Below are 20,678 nucleotides of genomic sequence, written 5' to 3' on the forward strand. Positions count from 1 at the left end.
AGCTGTGCTGTAAATGGAGAAAGCAATGGTTAGAAGTGATAGACTGGCTGCGGCAGTATTTTTGCTACGTTTCATTTAAAGCTTCTAGGAAATCCATCAGTGTTTTCTTAGGCAAAGATAGCAATAGCATTATATCAAGTCTATTTCCTTAAACTTCACATCTTTCATCTTTTTCGAAAGAGAAGATAACTGAATTCAGTTACTGGTTGGCAAATCTGTTTTGGTTTGTTTCGTGGGCCTGTGACTTTGGAGGTTTACAGCTTCCTCTTCGCAGAAACTGCTTCTCAGCACTCAAGATCATGAAGCCCCATGTACTGTATTGGTACAGAAGGGGACAAACTTGGCTTGGGAAGAATTTTTGCATATCAGTAAACTGAAATGGCACTTCAAATCCCAAAGCAGAAAACTGGTATTTGTTTATGCAGAACATATGGACACTTTAGAACCTTAGTCTTCAGCCTCTTAAAGAGAGATGAGAAGCATCTCAGCACCTGCTGAATGGCCTTTCCCTCCCTACCAAATTTTCACCTTGTTTTGTCAAAAATCTCCCTGCCAAATGCTCAAGCCTTGAAGAAATTGTACTTCACTTAATAAAGCTTGAGCTTTGCTTTTTCTGGGGCTTTTGTAGTAGACGTAGTTAGAATGTGATGTATGTTGCCTGCCTTTCAGGTGCCCCTGCCCCACACCCTTCCCCTCCCTAGGAGGGAGACTCTACAACAGAGCTCCAGCCTAACTCCAGTTTCTCCCGCTACCGTCGACCTCACCCTCAAGGTATGTACCACATCCCTCTAAGGGTCGTTTTCTTGCATGCAGGGGAAAAAGTTAATGGAGAACTTGCTGGTGAACTTTTTTTTTTTAGAGCCTTCCTTTGTTTCCTCTGCTGAACTGCTTTTGCATATAAACGGATGGCTGAAACACAAGACTCTATCAAAGGATGCATTTAAATTATAAATCTCTAACCCCGTTTTGCATTAACACTTGGCATCTCAACCAGTCTTGGCTCCCATTACCCTGAAAAAACAATCCTAGCATTTTAGCATCGTACCATAGCGTTTGTGACCAACCATCAGAATCTGACTGAGGTTTTTTGAGAGTTTAGCTTAAAGTAAGTTGCCTGGTTTGGTATTAAAGGCTGTAAGGAGTTGCCTGGTAAGCTGAGCTTGATGTCTTCTTAGCTGTAAGATTTTAGTACAACGATAATGTGGTTTTGAGTTGGACGGCTAAAGTTCTAAATAATGAAATGTAGGTGGTGTGTTGGTGTCTATGAAGGGCAGTTTGATCAGCTAGTCAGAACGTCTTTTGTTGTGTTAAAAATGTTCTGTTGTTTCCTGCTCTCCAGTGCAGAGCAAGTGTGTAGAATGTTTTGAATGGCGTTTTCCCATTTTGTTGGAGTTTGGACTGTGTGCATTGTATAACTCACTAACATAGAGTTGAGCTCTAGCTTTGCTACTGTATCTTTAGAAGTTTTTGGTCTTTTTTTTTTTTCTTTTTGGTGTCCTAGATCTGCTTTGTGATTGTGGCTACAGGTGACTGAACCAGTAGAAATATTGTTGCTGCTTCTAGTGTTAAGGAAGAGTGATGTTTGAACTCAGTTTCTCTAAATTTTTAGAAGAAGAAATGAAACTAGGGATTGGATGCAGAACTAACACTTTGGAGAAACTTGCTTGTCAATCCCAGTGAGACTTGCATCTCGCTGGCATGGTTTGACAGCTGCTTGCTTGTGTTCTCTACAGATGATAGTTATTAATGATCTCTTGTTGAATCTTTGCTTTTCTTTTGTTAACGCTTTATTTCTTGAAAAAAATATAACATCACTTTAAAACAACAGACCAGCAGAAATGGGGAGAGGGCTGGAGGGACAAGTAATTTAACAAAAATTTGGTTTTCTGTTGCATTCTTGTGTAATAAGTTCCCATAATCTGACTTTCTGGCGCCTGAAAGCATTTTTCTAAAATAGCGATCTCTGACTGTTTAGCAGCAGGATATCTGATTCACATGTAATACAGGTAGGAATGTTACTATAGCATGATGCGGCAAAGAATGTGACACTACTCAGTTACAAAGCAAACTGTGGTGTTTGTGTCATTCATCCTGCAGTTTCTTTTTCTGCTATTCTGGTGTCAGTGATTTGGTCGCTTTCTCAGTTGATGATAGATCTTGGATGTCTGCTAACAAAATATGTCAAAGATCCATGTTTTGAGGCTACTTTGAAGAACACTCTGACCAAAATCTGAATAGAAAGGCATTTGGAAGCAGCTTTGTCTCTTAATTTCTCTATTTCAGCCACTGGAGCTCTACCTCCTCTTTTGCAAGTGCTGAAGGCAGCGAGCTTGTTTTGAAGCATGTGCTGAGACTATCATGTTCACAGCAGGCTTTCTGGTCCAGACAGAGCAGAGCTGTGCTTTGTCATCCTCTTCAATATAATCCTTGCTTCTTTTAAAAGATACTTTTGGAGCAGCAGAGAGGAAAGTATTTCCTTCCTTCTCTTAAAAGAACAAAATCTTCAGGCTCTGCCTCCATAAAGGAATAATCCTTGCACTTCCCCTTTGCTCCGTCCCTTATCACAGAAAGCTGTCTGTGAGGAGACTCGGCAGGGGAACTCAGCCACAATTGCTCCCACTACCTGGCATCATTCTGCCAGGGTGTAGGTATAAGGTGCTCATATGGGAAGGCTTGTTGAGATCTCTTGTTTCCTTGGAGTAACTTTGCTAAAGACACCTTTACGAAGGCAGACTTCCTCTTAAGGACTTAGCTGATAGGGCTATTGGCAGATAAGGAGCTGATCAAAAGAAAGTCCAAAGCAATCTTAAACCGTGCTGCGTGGCCCTCGTCCCTGTTCCAAGGTTCCATCTAAAATTCCTGTGTAGGCATCTGGTCCAGAATCTGACATGTTTTGACTTTCTCTTTCTGATCATTTAAACTTTAGTATTCTTAACGATATGCATGTTGGTGTTTGTCTCCAGTTAAGTTTTTGGGTGATACGTACTGGACCATTACTACAATGTGAAGGCCCCAATGGGTCAAGGGTGAAGAGGAGCCTCAAGCAACCATAATTTCCAACTTGTGCTCTCCTTGTCCCATAACTGAACAGTGAAATTGCAGCACTTTCCCCAGCCTCTCTTAATTTAGAGCCTCTTACTCCTTCGTATTTGGTCTGTAGATGGTGCTGTATAGGCGCTCCTAGAGTACCAGTCTCTTTTGCATCTTTTTTCTGGCTTAAGAAGTTGGAGATTATTAAGGAGCTTTCTAAAAGCAAAGCTGTTAGAAAATTCAGGACTCTGTTACATGCCTTTTATTGCAAATTGGAAAATGGAAGACAAAATGCAATATGTAGACTCTGACTTTTGCTATCAGTAGTTTCTCCAGGACATCATGAAGAGTGATTGAGCATAGTAGAAGCTTCTACACCTTCTCTGTTCAGACATTCACAGGTTCTTCACTTTCTCTTAATGCCAGTGCAGTATAGGACCATTACCCTGTCTTGCCAGAGCCTGTGGTGTTCAGAAAGGAGCTTGTAGTCTTACCTGTACTCCACCTTAACCAAAATCCTTTCCAGCAGATTAATAATACATTTTGAAGTTTGCCCTGTCTGCAAGAATCGGAATCAATTTAGAGGAAAACATTGTGGAGGGGAAGCTGAGAATGATTGCTGGGGAAGATGATCTCAAAACTGAAAATAGGTGACTTGCCTCCAAATGATTTAATGTATAACAAAGTTTCCCTCCTCCCCCTTTATTCTCTTGAGGAATACAGAACTCCACTTTCCACATGAGTGTGTATTGATCACCTGTTACCCACTTCTTTCAATATTGCTTTGCTTTTTTATCACTTCTGAAGGATCTAGACAGATAGCCTAAATCATGTTTGGTCTGTCCAGAGTATGCCTAGCTCATGTAAAAAAGGGCAGGTTGAAAGTATGACTTTCTGAGGGTACAGGTCCCAGTTAGGGGACTCTGATTCAGGCAGTGAGGTCAGATTTGTTGGTGAGTATGTATTTGCCCCTTTACATATACCATTAAAGAGAGCACCTGGCCTTGAGAAGCTCAAGCCGGCCAGATGAGTGATTTCAGCCTGTGGCATCCAGCTCTGCTAGCAAAATCTTTGTTTCAACTGGGGACAGCTGAAGGTTGTAGAGAAGTCCATGGAGTGTGTTTGAGCCTTTAAATTAGTGAGTGCAGGCTGAACATTAATATTTCCTCAAAAGTGTCTTGGTTCAGATCTGGCATTGCGTGGTCTGATGTAGCAATAATTAGATTGTTATTGGCTGCACTAAAACAATGGTTCTTTCCACTTTTAGTGGAAGATAATTGTGTATAAAATATTTAAATTGAAGTTTCATTTTCCTGCTGTGCAAGACTTAAACTCATAATTATTACAAAAATAGAGGAGCATGAAGGATTTTTAGCATTAATGTGAAGCAGTGCGCGCAGGCTGTGTCAGCTCATGATTGCTTCTTGAACAGCAGTTGCTTTGGAAATCTAAACTCGACTACTCTCATGTTTACTGAAATGTGCATTAGATATTTTTGGTGGTCACTCAAAGTGAATGATTTACTAAGAAAGCAAGGGGCTAGTTCATTTAAATGGCCCAAATAACTTGTAAGTAAAGGACTTCATGAAAATATTTCGAGGGCTTTTACCTTTCTTTTGCTCACTGTGTCTTTTGCTCTTCATGTCAAACAAAACCAAGCCAAGTTAGTGTGAGGGAATTCTCTTTTGAGCGTTGAATGTTAAGATGATGAACTGTGCACGTGTGCGGTTGGAACAGATAAGAAGCTCCAACTTAAGGCTGTATGCTTTTTGCATGAACAGAGTTGCACGATTACCATGACTTTTAAGGAAGAGGCTCGCATGAAGCCTGAACTAGCTTTTGAACTAGAAAGAACTGTTAAAAGAGGAAGACTGTTTGACTAGTTGAAACTTCCTAATAGATGAGGAAATTTGTTTTCTTTTAAATAGATGGAGTCTGCACGCAAAGCATGGGAGAATTCCCCGAACATGGGGGAGAAGAGTTCACCAGTGACCTCGGCAGCATCTCCTATTGCTGGTGGCAGCGGCAGTAGCAGCAGCAGCAGCAACGCTGGGCCAAGCAGTGGTACTTACAGCTCTTTCTCTAGTGCATCAATGCCTCCTATTCCTGTGGCCTCAGTTACACCGACAACTTCACTGTCAGGTACCAGATATCAAGATTGTAGTATCCTGTTGTATTATTCCTTGGTTATGTTTTTCAAGAGACTAGATTCCCTTTGGAATTACGTTTAGTGCAAAGCTAACAGAAGTTTTATGCTAGTATGAAATGTCAGAGCTGAACAGCTGTTTCCCAAATACCTTTTAACTAACAAGGAGATATGTCACCCGTTTCACTTCAGTCAGCTGAAAAGAATATGAAGAAGACATCTCTCTGCCTATGCTATCTATATGCACTTGAAAAAGGAAATAAGCTTTTCCTGTTGGCTGCCTTATTGGTTTTATTTTGTTCAGCTGAGTGAAGGCAAACAAGTAGATTTTGGAGCAGATGGTAGTTCTGATATCTGGCTAATTGCAGTCTTATTTTCCTTTGTGCTCTTGCTTTTGAGTCTAAGCTTTCACATACCAAAACCCCTTCGCACTAGGCAGTGTCCAGCAGCTCTTCACAAACAGTTCTGGTTTCCATCTTGGTTCTTTGCAGCAAATAAAAGATGCTGTATCTGGTTAAAACTTCATACCTTTGAATACTAGAATGTATGCCCAAATCTCAGCTGAAGTGCTTGAAAAAGACCTTTCTTTGGAGCCTAGCTCTCAACCATGAGTGGCACAACCACTGTAAGTTGCAATATTTTGTTGCATAACTAACCAAGATGTCTACTTCAGGTTTTTTTATATGCTCCTATACTTGAGAAAGGAGATGTGTTATGGTTGCAGCGCTTCCTATAGTGAACTTAACAGAATTGTCCTCCCTGTCCATCTTACATTGATGGAAACAGCTACATTAGGTTTCAGTGTTCTTTTCCGGTTGTGGCTGGACTTGCATAGCTGTCCCAAAACATTGATGGCTGAAAGATGCAGCTTTGTAATATCTTTAGCTGGTTTATGATGTATCACTTGCTTCTGTCCTCCTAGGAGCTGGAACATACACAACCTCTTCACTGAGTACGAAGACTGCAAGTACCTCAGACCCTCCTAATATATGTAAAGTGAAACCACAGCAATTGCAGACAAGCAGCCTAGCTTCTGCCAGTCACTTTTCCCAGCTGAGCTGCATGCCATCCCTCATTGCCCAGCAACAGCAAAGTCCCCAGGTCTATGTGTCTCAGTCTGCAGCAGGTAATAGTGTTTGTTGGCTGAGAAGCTATGTGTCTGCTTTTTTGGAGTTCTGAAGCAGGAGTGTTGAATTCAGTTCTGGTTTTATGTGCAGTAAAGACAGAACTATGGAGAGCGTTCTGTAAGCGAATACTTACTAATTGTCTTACTCTAAATATGCAAGTTTCTATCTGTAAGTACACAGATGATGCTGTGTTCCTAGTTTGTTGAGGAAAGTAAGTTTGAATCTCTTGATATACCATTTTTCTGTTGCAGAATTGTAAATCACTATTTAAGACCAAGAATAACTTAATCTTGACTTCTTTCTTAAAGTGCTACAATAATTTAGAATTATGGCACTTCTCTGTAAAGAAAACCCTATATGTTGGTAACCTAAATTACGTAACAGCATGGCATGTTCTTCCCCGTCCTTCACCCAAACACTCATTTTGCCAGAATCTGTTGCTCGGCCCCCAAGAATTGCAGGGGACTGAAGATGCGTATGCAAGACTGATAGATAGTGGGGATGAACTGGAAAAGATACCAAAGCTTGTTAAGCACCCAGCTCTTCAGTTCTATTTCTTCTCCTAGTCTCTCTGGTAACTGTCACACTGGGAAGTACTGACAGTGGCTGCATCTCTAACTCTTGATGAAAACCTTTCTAGCTGGGAGATGTTTGGAATTGGGTACTAATTGTATTGCTCTTCCTGAGGTACTGCAGCTCAAATCCCAGCATTTTATATGGATACAAGTCATCTATTCAATACCCAACACGCGCGTTTGGCACCACCTTCTCTGGCCCAACAGCAAGGCTTTCAACCAGGGCTTTCTCAGGTATTTGGGGATTTCTTTTTTTCTTTTTGTCCTCCCTGTCCATATTCCCTGTACTAATGGGGGCAGGGGAGAGTAGGACTAAAGACTGCAAAAATGAGGTCGTGCGTGCTATTTCATTCTGGTGCATGCAGGCAGTGTTTGATCTCTGCTGTTCCTGAGAATGAAAGCATTTGTCATGAAAGTTGAGAGAATGAACTTTCATTCTCAAATATACTTTACGTAAAAGTACATATTCACAGGAGGTGTTTATGTGGCTGTGTTAGTGCAGGCTTATTTAACTTTTGTAGTACAAAATTGTATGTGATCTTGTGCAGATTTTGTATGCAAATCTAAATGATTCATTTGGTTTCTGCTGGTTATTTGCAAGGAAAAGTATAAAATTCAACTAGAAAGTAATTTTCTGAATGGGAACAATACTAGCTTTGCATGCAGCCTTGGGATTTGAAATTCTTTGTTTACTTCTTATAATATTACACAAATCCAGGCAGACGTTTAACTGTAGCTATTCTATGTGACTTTTGTCCTTGGGTATCTAATGGTTTCTTTTTTATGCAGCCTGCTTCAGTTCAGCAGATCCCTATCCCCATCTATGCACCTCTGCAAGGACAGCATCAAGCTCAGCTGAGTTTAGGAGCAGCACCAGCTGTTTCACAAGCCCAGGAGTTGTTCAACTCCTCCTTACAACCTTACAGGTAGTGTATACAAATTTCTTTGGTTTTTTGGGTGGCAGAATTTATAGAACTTGCTTCCCTGCAGACTTATGTTCTGTGCTCAATAGTTGTCCCATGTTTCATCAGTTTGTCTGGCTGACCTCTGTATGCAGATTGTCTGGCTAGTCTGCATGTGCAGATGTAATTGTGAAATTGTGGGTTCAAAAATTATGCATGATATTTGTATCTTTAGGAAACTAGTCTAAAAAGCTGAAAACATCAGTCTTTCATACTAAGAGAACAGAAAGAGAAGAGTCTGTCCCTTTAATTCAGTAGTTTGTGTTTGTTATTTTCTAATCAAACCAACATTGGAGTCTTGAAACACTTTGAAATCCTAGTTTGAATGCCATAGGTGGAAGAAAATTGTCAGATGTGTAGGGGAGAGCAGGGTATGTTTTAGAATAAATATTTTCTGTTTGCTATGAAAGATGATAGGAAGGCCAGTATCTCTCAAATGGCATTGATAGCCAGACAAATTTCCATTGTAAGCCTTTCCAAAGCTTCTTTGCAGTTCCTACCAAAACTGATTCACAGTGGTATAATTCTGACAAATTTTGTTAGTTTCACTTTGGGAAAGTTTCTTTGGAAATTTAATTACAGGAGTTTGCATGTGCTGTAGAAAAAGGTGCTTGTTGCAATGTAGAAGACTGAAGCCACAGAAGGTTTAATTGACTACATGTGTATCCTGACTTTGTGCTTGGCTGACTTTGGACCAAATATTGCTTGTCCTGCCACAGCTGACAAAAGTTGTTGCAAGCAGTTGGGTAGCTGCAGAAACACAATCAGTCTGACATGTGGTCCAGGTTAAATAAATGCTTCTGGCTGATCTGGTCATGCACAAACCCAGTATTGGTGGAGTTCTGGGTTGTGCTATATATGAGAGTATGAATACTTTTCCCCACATCTTTAAAGGTGCAGAGGAGGATAAGCTTTGAGAAGTACAGGTTACTGGTTTAAAAACAGACAACCAAAAAAAAAAAACCACCTTGTGAAAATGTTTTTGGCTACATTGAAGACAGTCTTCTGCATACATTCTGAAGAAGTTTCTCCAGTGCTCAGAGTGCAACTGTAAGAATGTTTTGCAATTAAAGAAAGGTACAGAACAAGCTAACCGAGGTGTTTTGTCAGGCAAGCACATGGCCACTGCGCTAACAGAGTAACAGGACCAGTGCTGTGCTGGTACCTGTTGACCAAATGATAAAGTGAAAAGTGTTTTTACATCAAAACAACTCTCCTCTGAGCTGAAGAGCTTTGAGAGGGGCATTTATTTAAAAACATTATTCAGTCTGAAGGTGGCTATTCAGCAGGCTCTTAGGGAAAATGTTTGGATAAATACTTCTGATGGACTGAAACAACCTGTCTGTGGTGCTTTGCTGTAGTGGTTTTGGTCTTTGTTTTTTAAACAAACTGCAGCTTCCCCATGCTGGTGACAAGGGAATTGAATATCTAGTTAAAATTAAAGGCTGTGGTGTCTGTGTTACTATTGTGAAGCCAAAACATTCTTTTGGAAGGTATGATTGTCAGCATCCAGTGATTTAACCTGTATGTATTAAAAGCTGGACTATGGAGATCTGTGAAGTCAAGAGAACAAAACAGTTTAGTTTATGACTAAGTGGAACTACTCACATATGGTGCTTCCCCACTGTCCTACCATATAGCACAGGAACTAAGAACAGGTAGCTTCTTTACGCTGCAGTTAAGTTATGCAAACACTGTATTAGCATGTACATCTAAATAGCTAAGTGTACTTTAAGATTTAGATAAAAAGCTTAGTCATTTTTTTTCCTGTGGCCTTTAGTAGCATCTGTTATTTTGTTGTGTGCAGAGTGAATAGAAAAAAAATCTACCTTTCTCAGGTGAAAATGTGTTCAATAGAGCTAAGCATTCTAATTCCATTTAAAGAATATAACCTGTGTTCTTAATTTTTGGTGGCTCATTGTTGGGCACCATCTGCATTCTTATGTATAGTGCTTCAATCTCTTGCAGATCCCAGCAAGCTTTTATGCAAAGTGGTTTGTCTCAGCCGTCACCAGTGGTTCTGTCTGGTACAGCCTTACACAACTTCCCAGCAGTACAACACCAAGAGCTTGCTAAGGCACAGTCAAGCCTGGCGTTTCAACAGACTTCTAATACACAACCTATTCCTATCTTATACGAACATCAGCTTAGTCAAGCTTCAGGACTGGGAGGCTCTCAGCTTATTGATACACACATTCTCCAGGTAGGAAATGCTCCAAAATGCAGAATTTCTGCAGTGGTTTGACATAGATAATGCAATAATAAATCAAGTATTGTTCAGCTTGGGATAAGCCCACCTCTTTGATAATTACATGATAGTCAAGGTGGCAGGAAAATGAAGATGTTTGGAAGAGAATGTTCTTTTAATTTCATAGGGGTACATTAGCATAATGTCTGAATGGAAGCTTGTTCCCCAAACTGCAGGGCTCTTTGCACTTCTGTCACTAATTGGAGCTTCAGGTTTAGTTTCTGTTATGGTAGGTGATAAAGGGCTATTCTACCAGTTGCAAAGGAGAGCTTTATCACAAGCTGAAACCTTCAGGTTTTCAGCTTCCCATGTTGTGGTTTCTACTGTACTGGTTAAAATACAGAATGATGTGCCATGCTGTCTCAGAACTGCTCTCCTAAGTATTCTTAATGTAAAGGTGTGTCTCTCTCTCTTCCTAGGCCAGAGCTACACTCACTCAGGCTTCAAATCTGTACTCTGGGCAAGTTCAACAGCCTGGCCAGAGCAATTTCTACAACACTGCACAGTCTCCCAGTGCTCTCCAGCAGGTAAACTATGGCATGGTAAATTTCCTAAATTGTATTCTTCTTAAAAGTGTGTTGTTGTTGATGTTTTTTGTGGGGTGGGGTGGAGATGGAGGCTGAGACAATCTTTAATTCTTCCAAAATGTGAGAACTGAAAATTGATAGCAAAGGAGAGCTACTGCAGCAGCACTGAAAAACTGAATTGCTGAGAAGTTGGGTGGCCTACAAGTTCATATTGATCATTTGTCTCTGTCGTCCTTCTCTGAAATAGGTCATTTTCCAGTGACAAGCAAAGATTTAGTTGGCACAGTGATGTTGCTAATTGATTGAGGCATATGCTGCCTTCATGGGGCCAGGTATCAGTTAGTGATGGTGAAGAGAGACAAACTCCAGGTGCTTAGTGCAGCCTAATTGCTAGCACCGCATCTCATTGAGATGAAACCTCAGAGCTGCTACGTATGTCAGCAATATGAAATATGTAGAAAACAAATGAGAAGTCAGCAGATAGATGATTGTACAGGCAAACAGGACAGCCAAGTCAGTAACCTACAGCAGGAGGTTTGTAAAATAACTCCAATGATTTTAAGGTTTTTTGAATTCTTTTGTGAAAGAACTGTTAATTTGCTGTGTGCAAGCATTCTGTCATATTAACAGGATGCTGTCTAGTGGTTTCCATCTTCCGATTTGTTTTTTTGTATTTAAGAGGCTTTTAAAAAAAAACAAACAAACAAACTGGTGATGGACTGGTACATTATAATAGCCTACTTCGTACACATGAAGAGTTACCAAGACAGAAATCTATAAGAGTCTTAAAAAATTGGATCTCACTTCTTGGAACTCTAGCATAAAGTTTTAAGGACCTTTTAGAAGGGTTAGTGCTTTTAATGTGTTCAAGCTTGGCTGTCTCTATACTTCTAATCTGTTATCCTTCAGAGCAGAACCCTAGTAAGTCTTTCATATCTGGACAATTATCGTATCATTCTTATAGTCACACTCAGAATATAATTTTGCAGTTGTGGATTGATGGTCAGACTAGGAAATGCAGTAAGTCCTCCCAGTCAGGTCACTGCTGTGGTATTTTCACGTTTATCACTGCTGTTCTGTGGTGATTTCAGCCCACAGCACTCCCTGTTAATGCAAGCAAGGGATAGGCTGCAGTTTGGTTCTTATTTTTAAGCTCGGACTGCTGGCTGTTGCGACTCCTGGAAAGTAAAATCTAGTTTTCATCCCAAACAGTGTCCTTACGATGACTGAAATTATTTGAAGTAAATAAATAACCCCATCCACCCCCCCCAGCTGGCTCTTTCATTCTACTTTTATTTTCTGATTTGAATTAAATTTACTTCTTCATGCAATGAAATCATGTTGAATGATGTTGGAGTGAGGAGCTAGCATGCAACTTTGTTTCTGAAAAGCATACTCAGATGCCATTAGAACTGATCATGAAGACAGGCTAAACCATACATTCACTTATTTGCTTGCAGCTTTCTGGGTAAACGTATGAACTCATTAATGAGTTCATAAAGTCATTTACCTTGAACATAGCTGAAATCATAGAGCTAGTAAAGAAAGTTAAATGATGGCCCTTGTGTATATGTTACTGGTGATTTTGTACTTTTTTCCAGGTGACGGTACCTTTGCCAGGATCACAAATTTCTTTGCCCAACTTTGGATCCACAGCACAGCCACTTATTGCCCTACCCCAGTCTTTACAACCACCACTACAGCACACACCACCACAAGCGCAGGCTCAAAATCTAAGCAGACCTGCACAAGTAACCCAGCCTTTCAGAGGATTAATCCCAGCAGGAACTCAGCACAGCATGATCACTGCAACTGGAAAGGTAACAATATTGGTAGATCTACAGTACAAAAATTAATACAAAGCACAGCTGTATGCTGTTTTATAGAACCAGCACGGCAACCCATTTTGACTCTTGCATCTGAAAAATCTGCCTTGACTTTAAAAGGTAGGGAGGGGAAGGTAGAGAAGCCAGTCAAGGTTAGTTCTTTAGTGACTGGGTCTGTGCATTTTGTAAAGGTTTAGCTGAGTTTTTATAGCTAACTTGATACTAGTCCATTTGCACTGAAGGAATACCTAGTTTGATAATGACTTTGTGGACTAGTAGGATATTTCCTGTAGAAGCCATATAGAAAATGGTACAGAACCATTGTTAGAGCAGCAGGCAAACAACATTACACTGTCAGGGCTGGTTTCTGATTCTGGTCGCGCATGTGTTTGTCACTTGTTTCTGGTCTCATACCGGAGCAAGTTGTATGGGATCGAGCCTTTCCAGGGCAACAAAGTGGAGTTTTAGGGGCTTTGGTGGACTCTGTAGCAGCTGTGACCTTAAGCCAGAATTACACTCTACTAATGTTGCTGGGGTGTGCTTTTCTGAACAGCACAGCAAAGTGCATATTGAGAATGTAGCATTGTATGCAAGGCAGGACTGTTGATATGTTTCAAAAAGAAAAAAAAAAGGCTGCTCTTGCAGCTGAAGAAAACTCTTCTTGAGTGACAGCTCCAGTAAGGACATAACACCGAAATAGTGCAAGAAATTTGAATACCTGGGAGGGAATTCTCTCCTTTATCTGGAGCTGCTGTGGTAATTGCTAATGAGGGGATGTGTGGAGCTGGCTTCCAATCACAAGGTCTCTTGTCTTAGATGGAATCACAGATTTACAGGCACCTGGGATTTTCGGATAGTGTGCAGCACAACGCAGTTGCAGCATACCTTCAGGTGAGCGGTGGGTGATAACACTGCATGTGAACACAGCTAAGCTTGCTTTCAGATACAGCAAGGTCTTTCCCCAGTACAGGGAGTAATCTAGCTCTGGAGCTGCACCCGAAATCCTTACAGCTTGTGGCCTAGATTTTATGGTGCTTCTGAGTATAAAATGACCCCGCTGTCCCAATGGTTTACAGCTGTGATAAGAAAAATCTCTCAGGCGTTAACTCCATGTCTTGGACAGTAATGGCAACCAGAATTCCAGATCACCTAGATAATGTTTTCATCCTGTCACCCACCAGAGTATATGGTGATTTTTGCGCCATGCAGTTTTCTAGCTTCATAGGGTCTGACCAGACCTTTTCACCTTGATAATTTTTATGAACCCATCTTCCAAGCAGCAGTGTGTTTCTTGCTACAAGTTGTCATTGGAAAATGATCACTCATTTCAACAAGAAACGAGGAAGAACTGCAGTAGCATGGTGGACTTAGGTGACTCTCCTGCCCTGTGTTAAGGGTTCTGTCATGTTCGTGCTAAAGAAAGTCAACGTAAAACAGCCACTTGCTTTTATCTGATGTACTGTTGCTGTTATGCTTCATGGACGTGTGTGGAAAGATGCTGTTCCAGAGACTAATTTATTCTGTTGAGTGTATCTGCAAAATAACATGCAAGATTCATTGCTCCAGTTAGACCTGGAAATTTTTTGGCATGAATGACAACTCCGTTTTTGCTGTGGTTTTGGTTTTTTTATAAAATGGACTATTTTACGGCATTCTTCAGCATTTTTCAGGATTATATTTAGCTATTTTCATGTGGTACCTGAGATGAGGAAAGACATTTCAACCCTGAAACATTTTTTTAGAGCCCAATATGTGAAATGAGTCACAAATCCCCTTTCATTATGCAGGAAGATCAAGTTAGAAAGCCAGTACCATTGCTGGAAGTGCCAAATAGCGCAGGAAAATTGTACACAGAGGTGCTTGTGGGGTTGTCCTAATTATAAGAAGCCGTTTTGAAATCTGGCTTTCACCTCCACTTAAGTGACCTACTTTCATTGAGAAAAATGTGAGGTAAGCTAACAGTTACTTAGTGAATGTCATTTTTCTTTGAATTAGAATTAACATGTCAATTGCTATGTTTTTCAGATACCAGAAATGGACCTGAAGGCGTTTGGAGGTGGCATTGATGTTAAACCTGGAACACCACCAGTTACTGGTAGAAGTACTACTCCAACCTCCAGTCCCTTCCGGTAAATCTCTCTTAAGCTCAAAATTCCTTGAAATCAAAGGTAGAAAATGTAGTCACGCATGAGCAGCCAATTCTGAAAGGTATGAGGTGAGGGGCTACTAATGTAAAATATGATGCTTAATCTTAGCTTAAAAGCAGCATTCCAGTAGGTCATCAGATCTGCTATAGTTGCCAAGAAGTACATTGCTCTGAACTAAAACGTTAAAAATATTTTTTTGATTAAACAAAACTAAACTAAACAAGTCATGTAAAATGATCTGGGATTGTACCAGGAAAGCACAGAAGTGGCAGGGACGATGTACTTTGGGATAAAACTGTAAGACTGTTCATCTTAATTGCGATGCCTGAAGTAAAAACATTTAAAGACTTACACTGCGGTTGTGGCAACCGTTCTGTTGGAGAACTAAGAATCGTTGCAAGATCTGTAAGCTTCTCAGAAGTGAAATTAGTAAGCTGTTTGGAAGTTTGCTTGGTTAATTGACAGAATTAACAAAATCTTGCAGATGCACTTCATGGTAAACCTATGGGGCTGCTTGTGGATGAAGTTATTAGTGAGCTGAAGGAACTTGAAAATGGAACTTTGCTACAAGATAGTTTTATTTTTGAAAGCTGCATTCCCATGCATAGCAGCTACTGTATTTGGTGGCTTTCACTGTAGCAGAGTGTAGAGATTCTACACGAGATGTCTCCTCTCCTAGCAGCCAAAGCAGGGCTTGTCATAAGCTTTTGCTCTAAAGTGTAGAGGTACTGGGAAGATCGACAAAAGCATAACAGATTTCAAAATGTTCAAAGTGAAAACTAAACAGATTTCTTTGGGCTTACAAAACGTTGATGTGTGATGAGTTTAGCTGGCTTCCTTGCCACTGGTGCCCTGATGCTCGTTGTAGGTTAAGTAAGCGTATCACCCACACGCTCTGCCTAAGAGCTCTCTGTAAAGCAAGCTCTATTTCCTAAAGAAGGCTATTCCCTCTTTTCTCTTTCTCTGGGGGCTGTTTGGTGCTCTTCCCCCAGATAACTTTCAGGCTTCATTTAATTCATGGTGATTTAACACCTCTTAAAAGTTTTAATGGAGGGTCATGTTCTTAGCCAAATAAAACAGGGGGAGAGTGTTTTCTGTGAATTCTTGAAATCTGTTCGAGTGTATTTTGAAACATTTGACAACAGGTCAGAGTGGAAGCAGCTGCACATGCTTAATGCCTGTTGTGGCAAGCTCTGAACTTAACGTGATAGAGCAAACAGTGTAAAGGGGTGGGACTGAACATAAGATAGCAGGGATGGGAAGGGGAACACACTTTTAACATCGGTGTATGTGTTACAAATATTTTTGGGAAAGGTCTCTTCCATACAGACTTACCCTGGAATATTTCCGTATGCTGAATATTTCTGATTATGGTTTCTCTTTGTATTCTTAAGTTCTGAGTTTGTTTGCATTTGAAATTAATGGTAGATACAGAAGAATATCTGATACCAGCTTCTCTAAGAGATTCTTTTTTCCCCCCCTCCAGTGCTGAATTTCGAGTTAAGTTGTAATAAAGGCAGAAGCATCCTCTGAATGAGAACAGTGTGATTCTAACTGGTGTTCTTTTCTTTAGGGCCAGTTCTACAAGTCCTAACAATCAGTCCAATAAAATGAACAGCATTGTCTACCAGAAGCAGTTTCAGTCAGCAACTGCCGCTGTGAGAATGACACAGCCGTTCCCTGCACAGTTTGCACCACAGGTAGGTGACTGGTGGCTTCCTATGAACAAATGTGTTTCTCTGTATGACCTGGTGACTCTGTAACTCAGTTGTGTTTCCTCAGGCTTTATCACGGGGAGATACAAATGAAATGGTGTGAGAAAACTAATTTCAAGATCAAAGCAAAAAAAAAAAACCCTCTCTGATCTGGCTAACTAGTAGTGCAGTTTTTGTGGTGTGTTTAATTTTGAGAGTTCTGTGCACACAGAGGAATTTAATACAAGTGGTGAATGATGCAGAACAGACAGTTGTTCTACTGGCTTCCCCATGCAGCTGTAATGCACCTCATCCTGCATTTGGTTGGGGAAGGGGAGAAGCTTCGTGTCTGAGAAGGGTCCCAGTGCATATTTTAAATGTTTAAAGATAAAGGAGATTTGCAGTCGTTTGTCTGAGATGCAGCTCTGAAGTATTGATGGAGCAGTTTGGGTTGGAAAGGATCTCTGGAGGTCGCACAGTCTATACAATGCAGAACTGATGGCAAAGGGTTTGAGTTGCTTCTGGCATTCCAGGGAGCACAGCCTACGAGGGTGGTGCATCCCTGTTACAGGTGACTGTAGCCAGGCTCCTAGGGAAATGTAGCCTCTGTAAAAACACAGGATATTTCTGTCTGTCTTTTAGCATTTGGAGTGTCTGACTGCAGGACTTGAGATGTGATTTTTGGGTTGCCACTAGCAGAGACTACCTTACCTTTCCAGGGCTGCCTTTCATTAGTGACTCTTCCACTGCCTTGCATGGGTCTTCCCCCTTATTACATGCTGGTTTGAAGTCGTTGGTACTACTTTCAGGCACAGCAGCACTACAGGTCTGGTTTTTTTCTGGGGTTCAAGCATGGCCTCTCTTAACATAAAAGCCTATTTTCTTGACTTCAGTTTGACAGCAGAGCAGCAACTTTTTCCCGTTCAAGATAATGCCAACGTGCAATCTAGTTGGCAGTTTTCTAATTGCAAAATGTCTCTTTTTGTTGTTTTTCCCCCACTTAGATCCTCTCTCAGCCTAACCTGCTCCCTCCATTGGTCAGAGCCCCATATACTAACACCTTCCCAGCGCCTGTTCAGAGGCTGCCAATAGTACTGCATAGTCAGATGCCGTCTCAGATGACCACAGGCCTTATGAGCCACCCTCATTTACCGCGTGTGGCCAGAGGTCTTTGTGGATCAGTATCTGGAGCCAGAGGCAATCAGGCCCAGGCTGCGATGAAGGCTGAACGAGACATGAAGGTTAGTATTTGAACAGCAGTGCTGTTAACACCAGTTCAGTCTTGACAGCTTGTAGGGCAGGAATGTGCCTGCAAATCACGTCTTGATTAAAATGCCTCTGGACCCAAAGCCAGTAGCCAGGCCTTTAACGGCTGAACACAGATATTCTCCAAGCCCTGGGTTTTTTATAAGAACTTTAGACTAAAAAAATTGTAGGGAGCTTCCTTTCTGAAGTGGTCTTGTGGTCAGCAGTTGTGTAGCTGCCACTGCTGTCAAAGGCAATCTGACAACTAGGTTTCAAGAGCCTGGATTTTTTTGAGTGAGTGATGAAGCCTATAAACCTGGCTGTTAGCTATCATTTCACATCTGCCTCCCCAGCTCTGAGCAGCAGTATGAGCCCTCCTGTACCAGCCAGCCTCGTTCCTTGGTGACTCTGGAGATTCATTTCCCGGTGGTTTGAAATGCCTGCGATTAATTCTGTGTGGTAGAATGCAGTAACATGGTACACTCCACAGAAGAGGTGGCTGTATTTCCGTAGTGGGTGATGAGAGTCGTCTAACTTGTTAAAGCACTTTGGGACCCTTCAGGTTGAGGCAAACTCTCCCTAGCAAGTCAGGACTGCAATATGGGGCATCTGTGTAGGGACGCAGTTGTACACTTAGCCTGTTTTTCGCAGAGTAAGTTGCTTATATGAATAGATGGCACTAAAGAGCTCCTTCATCTACTGTCATTTGCTGTAGCCCGTGCATTGAGCTATAAAAGCAAAAGAGTGGTTTTTTCCTGGTTATGTCTGGTTGTAGGAGAATTGATTACCCTTAAATTCTAGGTATTTGGTCCATTTAGTTTTCTACCACCAGTTTATCCTAGCTGTAGACTTAGCAGATGGTACTTAATATATTGTCTTGAGTCTATATTATTAATTGAATCTAGCCAGTCGTAGCAAATATTAATACGCAGTCCTGGTTTTCCAAATCTCCCTGCAAACACTGTTCAGAAGAATGTGAGTTATTCTGTCACGCTTGGTTGCTTGTGATCAAGTCACCCAGCCTTCTGGCCTTAACCTCAGGGGACGACTGAAATCTATGCAAAAGATTTCAGGTGTCCATCTGGCTCCAGTAAAATCAGACTGTTGCTGCAGTCCTGCACACCAGAGTTCACAGGTTTGTTTTCTATTCTGTTGCTGGTTGAGTTACTTGGAGCAACTACAGAGTATTAAAGCCAAGACCTTTTGTTCCAGGCTTTTGCTGTTTTGTCCCCCTGGCCCCATTTTCTGTAAAAAAGCATAAAATACTTAGAGAACTACTCGGAGGTTTGGTGTCTGTATAGTAGTTGAGAATCCTTGTGTTAGGATAGGCCTTTTTAGTCTTAAAGGCGTTTGACTGCATTGGGCTTAATAGTGCAGCTTCCAGAAGATTGAACTCTTAAGGCAATTCCTGCTTTGCCTGGGTCTGGGCAGGAAAGCCAAGTGCTTGGTCTGAAGTATCTGGTCCGCAGAGCGCTTCACTGACAAACTAAAGGTCCGGTGTAAAACTGTAACTGAAACGTGTAGTCACGAAGGCTGAATTTCACAGGTCCAGGTTACCGGTAGGATTCAGAGGAGGGATTTGAAGGAAGCCAGGCAGTAGCCTGGAATGAGTGCCCGCTTTGAGTGGGAAGCAGATAAGGCTTCAGCTTACATATAATGCAACCTTGAACCTGGTTCACTTGCATCCTTACTAGAGACTCTGAAGTCTGTGTCTAGAATAACAGGGGGGAAAAAATCCAGATGCTCAGACTAGAATCTGCTGCTGTGATAATGACCCCTGCGCTCAAGAAGTCCAGACCATGCGACAGGAGAAATGACAGCTGGCACGGCCCTCAGTGCTGACAGTGGTGTTAGGGCACGGGCAGCGTGCGGACACGCACGCCTTCTAGTCACATCTGACTTCTGCCGAGGAGCGGAGCTTCAGTTTGAGCCTACTGTAGGCAGTGTTTATACTTTTCAAGCTCTGCAGTAATAGTAGCATAAAAAGATGTTGGGTAATGCTTCAAACTGTTGTCCTTGATCCTCTTTTCTGAGGTGAAGATTAGGAAGAGCAAGGGAAGCCTAGGCATGATGTTAAGCTACTACTGAGGAGCCAAGTGCCTAGATGTGGTAACATCTGGGAAGCAACTGGGTGGACACTGCCTTTCTAGGAAAGCCTGGCCACTGCAATCAGTCCTTCCTCTTTCATTTAGGAAATACTTTTGTGAAGTCACTCTTATTCCAATGCCCTCTCTTCAGTAAACCTATTTTCTCCCTTTCTTAAGGCAAAGCAGAGAGCAGAGGTACTTCAGTCCACCCAGAGATTCTTTTCTGAGCAGCAGCAGCAGAGCAAACCCATAGGAGGCAAAGCGCAGAAAGTGGACGAGAACGGGAGCAAACCCACCGAGGCAATTGCTGACTCTTCAGGAGTCTGCCAGGACAAAAGCGAGGAAAAGCCTACCCCTGCACCTGCTGCAGCAACAAAACCTGTTAGAACTGGACCAATCAAACCTCAGGCAATCAAAACCGAAGAAACAAAATCTTAGAGGCTGTGTTTCTGTGGAGGTGGGGGAAGAGGGGAGGGTGGGTGAGATGCCAGCAGCATGAATTTGTAGCCCAAAGGATGAGACAACAGTCGTCCCTGCCCGCAGGGCTCTCAACAGCGTAAAGGGACATAGAAGCTATCAGCAGTTATGGATGCAAACTCTGCTGCGTATCCAACTGAGCTCCCAGGCTCTTTGGGCTTGTATCTTCTCTTAACAGCATGACGGCTGCTTTTGGTGTGTGCACGTCCTACACGTGTGCACGTGTTTTGGCTTACACACCTGTATGCTTCCCCAAGTAAAAAAAAATTGAAAAGTGTCAATGGTGGGGAAGAAGGTGGTCGGGGAGGCATGTTCCTAGCTGACAAGACGAATACTCTTATTTTCTTCAGGCTCTGATCTTCAGCTGCTATTTACCTTTTTATAAACCCATGAGTATGAGAACATGCAGATCTGAAGATGGTGCTGGGCCAAGTAATGCGTGTTGAGCTTTTAGTGACTTAAGAAGCTTCTATCTTGTAATAAACAGAGGGATTCATACAGCTGGCAAAATTGCCTTTGCCATGTGACATCTAACCTAACGTAATGCAGAGTAACGTGGATGATGTTGACTTTCCCTCTGAAGGCAG

At 41.7% G+C, this 20,678-nt stretch overlaps 1 protein-coding gene across 1 annotated transcript in view; it reads left to right on the plus strand.

Annotated features, from left to right (window-relative positions):
• The window catches only part of PRRC2C (proline-rich coiled-coil 2C), a gene marked incomplete at its 5' end in the record, with an annotated part of 50,237 nt that extends 30,185 nt beyond the window's left edge, over nt 1-20,052 (plus strand). The window contains 12 exons of the mRNA XM_009699958.1: nt 670-771; nt 4,959-5,172; nt 6,099-6,302; nt 7,000-7,112; nt 7,668-7,804; nt 9,809-10,043; nt 10,508-10,615; nt 12,217-12,435; nt 14,467-14,570; nt 16,162-16,288; nt 17,287-17,523; nt 19,792-20,052. Of these exons, the coding sequence (XP_009698260.1) occupies nt 670-771; nt 4,959-5,172; nt 6,099-6,302; nt 7,000-7,112; nt 7,668-7,804; nt 9,809-10,043; nt 10,508-10,615; nt 12,217-12,435; nt 14,467-14,570; nt 16,162-16,288; nt 17,287-17,523; nt 19,792-20,052 (2,061 nt within the window). The remainder of the gene's footprint in view (nt 1-669; nt 772-4,958; nt 5,173-6,098; nt 6,303-6,999; nt 7,113-7,667; nt 7,805-9,808; nt 10,044-10,507; nt 10,616-12,216; nt 12,436-14,466; nt 14,571-16,161; nt 16,289-17,286; nt 17,524-19,791) is intronic.
• Between the last annotated feature and the right edge of the window lie 626 nt (nt 20,053-20,678).

Source organism: Cariama cristata, unplaced genomic scaffold, assembly GCF_000690535.1.
Source record: "Cariama cristata isolate BGI_N322 unplaced genomic scaffold, ASM69053v1 scaffold12325, whole genome shotgun sequence".
Lineage (NCBI taxonomy): Eukaryota > Metazoa > Chordata > Aves > Cariamiformes > Cariamidae > Cariama > Cariama cristata.